This window comes from Mastomys coucha, chromosome X, assembly GCF_008632895.1.
Source record: "Mastomys coucha isolate ucsf_1 chromosome X, UCSF_Mcou_1, whole genome shotgun sequence".
Lineage (NCBI taxonomy): Eukaryota > Metazoa > Chordata > Mammalia > Rodentia > Muridae > Mastomys > Mastomys coucha.
Window position 1 is genome coordinate 3857911 of NC_045030.1, and position 10058 is coordinate 3867968.

The following is a 10058-nucleotide window of genomic DNA, read 5'->3' on the forward strand; positions in this document are numbered from 1 at the left end:
ACTTTACAGGCTATAAAATGTTTTTCACCCACCTTGTAGCAGGCAGAGGTCAGTGTTTTAAAGGGAGTTGTTTTAACAATAATGCAGCACAGTTGACTTTGCTGCTTGTCGTCATCATATGAAAAGTTGCCTGCATTCTCCCATTCATCTGAGTCCTTTATTGCCCAAAGCAGATTGTGTAAAATCCTGCATATTTATTTTCAGCCTCTGCTGTCTGTCACATATAAATGAAACCTAGTTCAGAAACAGTATGTCTCCAGAAACACAGTATACTTAGATTTTTTTAAAGGACCAGTGCTTTATCAGTTTGCTTCACTTCAAGATAAATAAAAGTAGGATGCTTTATGCTGACTTTTTTTCCTTTTAGTTATTGGGCCGTGGAAAGAATAGAATTTCAGAAATTACCAATGTGCTTTGATATGCAACTTCTAAAAATAGTTGGATTTGTTTGCCAACAAAACTTGTTGCAAAATATAAACACTTATATAACTAACCTTTTTTTTTCCTCCAGAGAATGATGTTTTCTTAAATTAATTATATAATTCTGATGAGAAAACACCACTGAAACCTTTAACTTCTCAAAAGAACAGCCTCCTGTGGCTGGTCATATGCACTCATTCCTATTGAAACTGTTCACATTTTCTTCTTCTTCTTCTCAGGTTTGCTCAGTTCTTATTCACTGAAGAATTCAAAGCCGGTTCCCGGGTCCTTGAAAGCATATACAGCTTGTACGAAGGCTTCTCTGGGACTGTTTGCTTTCTTATTGATTTGCTACAGCCCAATCAGGCAGAATTTCCTCTCTTCAGTGTCTTTGTTTAAAAGGTTCCATCTCCCCGTTGCAGTTGGTGAAGTCCCCTGAGATTTCCTGAGCTTCCTCTAGGCAGTTTTCCTCGTAATCCACACCCAATGGTCTCACGACCATAAATAAGCCTTCCCATTGCTGCCAGATGGATGAGATGAGTCTGATGAAGACAGCGTGGTACCAGACTGCAGAGAGAGCCTGCCAAACCAAGATGCCACAACTCATCTAAAAGCCACCAATTTAACGTTTCAGGGGAAACATGGCCAGCCTAAGATCAGAGAGAAAAGGGGAAAAACATTTAATGTTTTTCAGTTTGTGACACAAAAAGCAAAAGTGAACTGGAAATGAATGGAATAAAATGCCAACACTTTCAAAACTGAACAGCAAATGTGACCATCTTTGTATGCCCAATACCCCTAAATTCAGAAGTCAAGATAACCAACCAGAATCTAAAAGAATTTTACCCTGTTAAAAACTGTTAGCAGGGATCAAGTGTAAAGGTGAAGGACTTGAAAAGAAACCATTGGTTGTCCTAGGCCTTTACTTACTGAAATTCTTTTCTGAGTGGAGATATGTGGATATGTATGCAGGGTTTTTATTTTATCTTATTTTTTTGACCACTATTCTGGGCACTTTAAAAACCATCATATCATAACACTGAAATTTGAAGCTGCCTTAGGCCTTAGGATATCTCTTTTCCTAGTTCCTCTTTCTTTCCTAAAGCTCAGAATAGTAAGATTCAGGGCAGGAAGGAGTGTGGCTTAGTGATAGGGTCTAAGCTCACTAGCTTAGGGTGTAGCTTGTTTAGTGTGCGCAAGACCCCTGATCTATGCCTAGCACCACAAGCAAACAAAAAACACAACAAAAACAACAAAAGAAGACAGGAAAACTTGTATCTAGCAAATAAATATCACTATCATGTGTTTGTCTCAATTGAAAGTGTGATCCGTATATTGTGGATGTTAGTAATTTTTCAAATGTCTTTATCTCTGTAATGTCTATGAAGCTATTCGATTGTAAACTATGCTCTCGGTGAAAATCAATCATCTCAAACATCATGGTGGTTTACCAGAAAGGTAAGCCATTTCTGCATTTCATAGAATTCTGTGAAAGACATGGGGTGAGAAACCTTGAAGCAGTTCTCGAAAGAATGTTGCTCCATTTCATCCTATTAGATTAAGAGTAGAATGAACTCCCTCACTTTGCAAAACACAAGATATACTAGAGATTGGCTATCATGACAGTTGATTCTAGTTACCACATCTAGTTTACTTCTGCTACAAACACAAGTTATAAAAAATGTTTCAAGTCCATAGTGGATTGCTGAACACTAATAGGAGCAACTGTCAATATATGTAGAACATGAGATTTCTGCAGTCCTGATATTTAACCACTGAAGTCCAGACATCATATTAAGACAGTTGTGCCATATACAGTGTCATTATTTGTAGTCATTAGATATTTGGATGTTTCTATACATAAGTACATGTGTGTATATGCTCCATCAATCCCCATATAAACTGAAGCACTATTTGAACTGTGGATAGACTTTTGGGGGAATTAGGTAGTAGTACTCTGCTGCCTAGAAACATTGGTGTGTGTGCTGGCTTGTGGAGCTGTGTGAATCAATGTATTTGTGTGGGTTTGGATGTATGGTGTATGTGTGATCCTATTTTGGAAAAGAGGGCCTCTTGTATTCATAAGATTCTCAAAGAATCTTACCAAAGAAAAGAACTGTCTTTTTATATTTTGTGGCACTTTGTATGTTTACAATCATCAACACGAGCTGGGACAAAATCATTTTTGTAAAATATGTACCTTGTTGGCTTATTGTCTCATGTTCAAACCCTCGGATTTCAACATATAAAACTGGCTTCAATTGCTTATCTGTGAGAAGAGTGTTTGAGCTAAATCTTAATTAGACTCCAGAAGTTCTTTCTTGAGGAGAGCAAGCACCTTTTGGAAAGCCTTAAGGAAGACACTATCCACAGAATGGTCTTCTTTTCGGAATGACAGTGGCATCCCCGTCACCATCTCATTTTAAATACATTTTGCATGGGCCCTGCAGGCTACAGATAATAACCATCCAAAATTAGGGCATAGGATGCATAGATATGTTGTATCTGTTATATTTCTAGGAGCCTTAGAAACAACTGGAACTAACTTTGGAAGTTGTGATAGAGTGATTATAGCTTTGTGCTGATCACTGTAAAAAGGTCACACTTTGTATAGCATATCTAAAAAATGGTCATGTTTGGGTGTGGCCTTTCTGTAAGCACCACCTCAGTAAATTTAAAACAAGAATAAACATATTTTTGGCTGTTAAACCTATCATTGAAACTTCATTCTCCTGAAAGAAAAGCACTGTTGATTTGGAAGGGTCCTCTTCAGTCTTATTCTCACAAAGAGAGGGCGGAAAGACACATTTATTTTCAGTAGGAAAGTACATTGTGTCATTGACAACATTTTTAATATTAAAGCTTGCTCCCTATTGAAGTCCACTGTGGCATTTTAAAAAGATCTATTTATTTTTATTAACTGTAATTACATGCATCTGTGTAGATATGTGCATGAGAGTGCTGGTGCCTGTTGATGCTGGAGCTGTTATATTTACCTGGAGCTGTAGTTATAGGCAGCTCTGGGACATTTAATGTGAATTCTGGAATGGAAATTCAACTTTGGTCTTCAGCAAGGAGAGCCATGCTCTTAGCTACTGAGTCATCCCTCCATCTCTTACAATGACATTTCCATCACTGTTCAAGCTTTAATACTATTTACTCTGAAGGAAAAAAAATTGTGAATGCTGAGTGGAGATGTCAGAGGGTAAAAGAGTCTTAACAATAAGGAAGGAGACTGCATTATACTTCAATAGCAATAGATTTTGTATAACATCGCGGTTTCATGGTATGAACACAGCCACATACCTTGGCCTCTACACATTATCTATATTTATTTTACCTAATCTCATGGCCGTTGAACTTCTTTTCAACTTGTAACCTGATATTTGAAGAGAATAGAAGTTTGACAGCGCGAATTTCCAACTTTTTTTCCTTCCAGGCAATTGACTACATTGTTAAGATAATAGTCTTCATGTATGACAATTCATTACACAGACAGAACAATTTACTTGGTGTGTAGTGAGCCCCATCTCTTCCCCTGGCAACTTACTTCTTTAGCTTTCTTTGAAATTTTAATCAAAGTGTTGTGCAAATTGTTTTGGTTTCTGTAGAGAGTATATCTCAGTAACTTGGGTGCAAGAAATAAGAGTTGGGGATTTATAACTTGGCTAAGAAATTTAAGTTCCTAAAATGTGCACAAAAAATTAAGCTCAGTTAATATTAAAAACAACCACATGTCCTATGTCAATGTAGTGCTTAAGGTCCAGATGGGTAAAAATCGATGTATATACATTTTATAATCTACAACCAATTCTGACTATGGTGTTTGCACCTCGGAAGTTTCTGAATTTACCCCAGAAGGATGGTTGCTGTGGCCTAGAAGCTCTTTTTAAAACACATGACCTCAGGATTAGTAGCTGCAAGACTTGGAACTATTCTGTAGTCAGATCGCAAGTTCAGGGCAAGCTGCCACAAGAATGCGTGTGCAGTGAGAATAAGGGAGTGGCTGCGTGTATCTTCCACTCCATAAAAGGGGTTGGTCATATTGTTTTTAGTGCCATAAAAGACAAAAACTGAAGGAGTTCCTACATGGACTTTGCTTGTGGTCCTAAGTCCTTGACTGGGAGTGCAATTTCCCCCCTTACTTTGTAAATTAAAATTCCTAATGAACTGGGACTTTAGGGTCTTATATAGAGACATAGACCATAGACCTTTCAAAAGGATCCCAATACACTCTCTCTTCTCATACTTTCGGAGATGACAAGTATTACAAAGGAATGGGGATGGGAAGAAACACCCGAGTGTGTTTATGTGTAAACAGAATTCATACATATAGAATAATGCAGTTCTGCTGAATTTTTATTCATATTTTTTGTTATATGTTCCTCGATGTATAATCTTGCATTGCGTGTGAAGTAGCTGTGACTTAGCAATCAGTTAAAAGAAGACATAAATTCTATACATGTCTACAGTTTTCAGCAAATGTCGGATACCATCCCCTGATGTTTTAATATCTGTGTGTATGTGGTAATTATCAGTAAAACAAATGATGCCACTGAATTTGGTTCAAGTTGAATGTAGTAATACTTATATGTGGATATATTCAAATAAGCAGATTGATTCAAATAATCAGTCTTGTCTCCGTCTATTAGGACTTTAGTATTTAATAGAGGTAATAGAGGTGTCTTCTGAAGACTGTAGCAGCAGTAGACTCCTTTTGCTCTTGAAAGTTCAGTATAATTTGTATTATATAGATGTTCCATGAGTAAGTGTGGAATACTCTTGAGTGCAATAGTGTGGTCTCAGAACCCGGTAAAGGACAATCCATTCTCTAACAACATATAGGGCTTCTCCAACTGGAACTTCTTGGGGAGCTCTGGGAAGACAGGTCTGAATTTTAATCTCTTGGATGTAATGGAACTAAACAGAATTTTTAAAATGGAATTTGTAGGCTTCAGTGAAATGTGTTGAAAAGCCATACATAAGTGGGAAATGGTCAAGCATTATATAGTGGAGTGAATAGAATCACCAAAAGGGTTTTCATTTCTGCATACTTCACACTACTTACAAAAGTAGGATTGCATCATTATTGGGTTAAAAAGCTCATCTTCCTAATGGTACATTCATCAGAAGCAAACCAGTGCAATTCCATAATCTTTTGGGGTAGTACCAAAGAGTAAAATGACATTATAGTATAACAGCTTACTCCTAATTGTACCAAACAGTAACCAAGCACCATAGTCTAATGAACTATTGAATTCTGAAAACAACTCAAGAAATGAGTATTGTTAATAAAGTTGAGCTCTCTGCTGTATTTCTCCGCATAATTACAAGTAAAACAAAATTATAAAAAATAAGTCAAATAATAGAAATTAGTTATTAGTACTTTTAAAAGCCTCTTAATTTTTTTTCTTTTTACTAATATCAAATTCAATACGCTATCTGTTGTAGCTAACAAGAATTTTGGGATACTCACACACCAGTTGAGAGGCATTATAAAAATGACTTTTTTATTTTTGCCAAAATCAAGTTCTTTAACTTCTTGCTAATTATTGTTTCCTTAGGGATACTTTGAAGTGTTCGAAAGATATATCAGTAGCAGTTACTTCTAAACTTAGTGCAGAATATTTTGCTAGGCATTTTACTATATTATATAACATGTCCTACTATGGTATTTTATAATAAAACCAAATTCTCAAGTATTCTGGCTTATTACATATTATTATACCCAAACATCGCTTTCTATCAGTCTATTACTATACATGCATATTTTTTGAAAAAATACTGGGTGTTTTGGTCCCAATGAGGAAGTATATTGCAATATATGACATTGATTTTTTTAAATGAAAATCCACTTAAGTGTCGGGCAGGGAACTAAGCTATGATTGTATATGCTCTTCTCAAGGATAAAACGGCATGTGACAATTCAGAAAGACACAGTCTTTGTGAGAAGTTAATGAGCATGACCAGGAAGTATCAACTTCTAAATGCTCATCAGAGTTTAGCTTCTGTTATCTGTTGTTCCAAGGGCAGGAAGGACAATTGTCAGTTGCATTTGCTTCAGCTTCACAGAGGGGGTTGCTAACAGTCCACTGCTTGGTGTAATGAAATCTCTTCAGAAGCAAAGGAGATTCAGAAACTTAGTGATGCACCTTATTCTTTTTCACCTGCTGTTACAATATCCCCAAACCCTGTGGTCTTTCCAGTGTTTTCTGTAGTAGTTTTGTACTGTAGAAAATAATCTGCCATAAACTGGACTTTATTGTGTTGCAAGTGATGTCTCTGGCTTACTGCCCCCCTGCTTCTACATGGTCCACTTAATAATGTAAAATGTGTGATAATCCTTTGCCTTAAAGTCAGATGCTAAATAATTTCTGTGTTCTAATTAATAATTCTTAGCTTCACTGTTAATTTTCCTCTAAAGCTAAATGTGGTGTCAAATAAAATATTACACAAATCCTCCGCAGAGTGCTGCTGTCTGTTCTGCTTGTGAATGTGTGTATCTGGATCCAGGACATGGTGGCCTGCTGGCTTCTATAAATAGGCCTTCATAATCCTTCTGGAGAAAGGGCCTGGTACTTCTCAGACCTTGGCAGAATTTTCCCCTCAACCCTTATAAATAGATTTCCTGATGTCACTCCACCAACCAAGAAAAGCAGCCCAATTCATCTTCTCCTCTTGGATTACTCTTGTCTTGATATCTTAGGAATCTTCACATTTGATTTGTATTTCTATCACTTTGCAAAGTAGAAAAACGCCCAAGATGCCTGAAAATGAAAATCATCCAATTTCTTCATGCAAAATGACCTTAGAAAGTGTGAGGGGGTGTGTGTTGGGGGTGGCGGGCTGAGTCCATCTTGATGTCCAAAAGGTTGTCAAATGTTTAGTGAATGTACACAGGACATGCATAGATTAAAACCAGACAAAATCCCAGCAGTGACATAGAGAAGTGAACACAAAGTCCAACTCCTAACGAAGAAGGCATTTTTGATTGAGACATGCTTGGAAGGAGGAATTTTGTTTGTTGTTGTTATTATTATTACTACTACTACTACTACTACTATTACTACTACTATTACAATTGAGTGCCAGTGATTTATCAGTCAGGCCAACTCAAAACGGACTCTGTTTTTGTCTGCACTTTTTGTTTTGTTTTGTTGGGTTTGACATTTTGTGTGTGTGTGTTACCATTTGCCTTTTTAGGTTTTTTGTTTGTTTTTGTTTGTTTTTGAGACAGAGCATGAAGTTTGGTGGGTAAGAAGGTGAGAAGGATCTGGGAGGAGTGGGATAGGGGAAAGAATATATTCAGAATATATTGTATTAAAACCTTTTAAAAAACAGTGAGTGAAAAAAATTGTGTTAGTTGTAGGGTTGGCACACCAACAAGGTATGCGTTGGACTAGAAAACTGTTTCCTTATTAGGCTCTGGTCTTTGACCTGTCTGGAGTTAGTCACAGTAACACAGTCATACATTCTATAAGCAGCTTCATCTGGGAGAGAAAACTTTGGCTCCCACAACTCTTTTGATGCTCCTTCCCAACCTGTACAAGAAAGGCTAATGACTTGTTCAAGAGTTTCAGTGAAAAGTTAACCATAGTCCCCACTATGTTGAGTGCATGACAATACATTGGCTCTTTGAAAAGCATCTAAGTGGCTCTGGCTAGTTTGGAATGGCAGGACAAGCTGAACTTTTCATCAGGCTTTTTTTCCGCCCAGTAAACAGATGGTGGATCGGGAGCTCAGACTCCCCCCACCCCTGATCTGGTTTCTACTGGTTGTGGGCTTACTGAACTGACTGCCACAGGGCACCCAAACATGCCCCAGAACAAACGGACTCTAGGCTCCAGAACAAACGGACTCTAGGACCCAGAGGCTGCAGGCGAGTCAGCTCGGTTGGCGGCTTCCTAGGGGACTTTGCACCAGCGGGCCCTGGCCCGAGCTGTCAGAAGCTGCGGGTTCGCGGCCCGCCCGGAACCGCCTCTGAAGAGCCGGCCGCGAGCCGTGTGGCGCGCTGGCGGCTGCGCACCGTGCGCGTAGGCGTGTCCGAGCGGGGCCACGCTGCCCGCCCCACCCCCTTGTTTCAGTTGCCCCCAGGCCGGGCTCTAGCGCGCGCCGGGGCCCGCGTGCCCTCAGCGGGCTGTGCTGCGCGCGAGCCGCTCGGGGCTGGGCATGCTGGGAGCCGCTCGGGAAACCGTCGCCGCCGCCGCCGCCGCCGCCGCCACCACCGCCACCCGCGGTGGGAGTCCCTGAGGCGCGGAGATGAAATTCCCGGTCTCGGTGATCGCGTCCGTGCTCCTGTTCGTGGCCGAGACGACGGCGGCGCTCTACCTGAGCAGCACCTACCGCTCCGCAGGGGACCGCATGTGGCAGGTGCTGACGCTGCTCTTCTCCTTGATGCCCTGCGCCCTGGTGCAGTTCACACTCCTCTTCGTCCACCGCGACCTCAGCCGCGATCGTCCCCTGGTGCTGCTCATGCACCTGCTCCAGCTCGGGCCCCTGTACAGGTGCGTGTCGAAGCCACAACCGACCGTTAGGCCCCGGTCCCCTGGCTGTTGTCCTCACCTCAGCTGAAGGAGGGGGCCTTGCCTGAAAGGGACAGACAGGTGGCTTGGGCCAGGGCTGACCCGCCCTGCCTTCCCAACCCTTACCCTTCCAGTCTTGGGAATGAGACTGGATCCTAGCGTGTCGCTAAAACTGAGATACCCCGGATATCGGGAGCCTTCATATACAGTTGCCACTGTTCACTTCAGTTTGACCCAAGACAGTAGCAGCTTTTGCCCTTATTTGGTCTCCTGAAAATATGTGGCTTTCTCTGTAGGATTGGTTTAGGTGGTCCTGGTACAAACGTTTGGAAGTTACTCCAAACTGCGGTTCAAGTCAGATCTCTTGTGGGTCACTTAGTTTATCAAGCACGTGGCACTTAACTGTTTACCAGGCACTATTCTAAGTGCTTTGTGAAAATTGACTTTACCTACTGAAGTCTAGACGTCCATGTACTTACTCTACTTTTCTCTTGGTGTGATGGAAATTGTCTATAGTGAAGACACACATACCAGAGATGTCTTCTGAGTGTGCCCAATTTTAAACATAGTCATGACATTTGGTACACAAGGTGCCTTGAAGACAGGAATGTGCTTTGTATTAAGAAAAACTGTTAATGCCATTTCTGGAAAGTACATTATTTTTGTTGTTATTGCCATTTGTGGTGCTGTGGATGGAATCCAGGTCCTGGTACAGGCTAGGTAAATGCTCCACTACCAAGCTACATCCTTAGCCCCAGAAATTAATCTTCATAAACACAAAGCAAGAAGAAATAAACACTGATGAAACAGACTTGGCCTTTGTCTCAGAACATGAAGGGAATTTAAATGTATTGCTTTAATATCTTTTATCTTAACATAGGAAAAAGCAAAAGTTTATGTTCAGATTTAAAACAAAAACATTGACAATATTCAAACTTTGCATGCCATTTTAAATACAACCTTTCTAGCTTACTGTACTGACTTGCCATTCAACAGTTATGGCAAACTTGGTAAACAGGTTTCCCATTCTTGAAGAACCAGGGAATCCTAGAAAGGACAAGAAACATGCTGGCAGTAGTGAGAAGAAACTCCTGTGGAGGTCCTGACAGTCAGTGG

The 10058-nt window shown here is 40.2% G+C and overlaps 2 protein-coding genes across 2 annotated transcripts in view; both read left to right on the plus strand.

The window, feature by feature from the left end:
- Lancl3 (LanC like 3) overlaps positions 1–6881 on the plus strand; it is a 109771-nt gene extending 102890 nt beyond the window's left edge. Inside the window, exon 5 of the mRNA XM_031339739.1 lies at positions 660–6881. Coding sequence (XP_031195599.1) covers positions 660–819 — 160 coding nt within the window. The 3' untranslated portion in view covers positions 820–6881. The remainder of the gene's footprint in view (positions 1–659) is intronic.
- Positions 6882–8467: 1586 nt separating this feature from the next.
- Positions 8468–10058, plus strand: part of Xk (X-linked Kx blood group) — a 41999-nt gene continuing 40408 nt past the window's right edge. Inside the window, exon 1 of the mRNA XM_031339617.1 lies at positions 8468–8924. Within this exon, the coding sequence (XP_031195477.1) occupies positions 8680–8924 (245 nt within the window). The 5' untranslated portion in view covers positions 8468–8679. The remainder of the gene's footprint in view (positions 8925–10058) is intronic.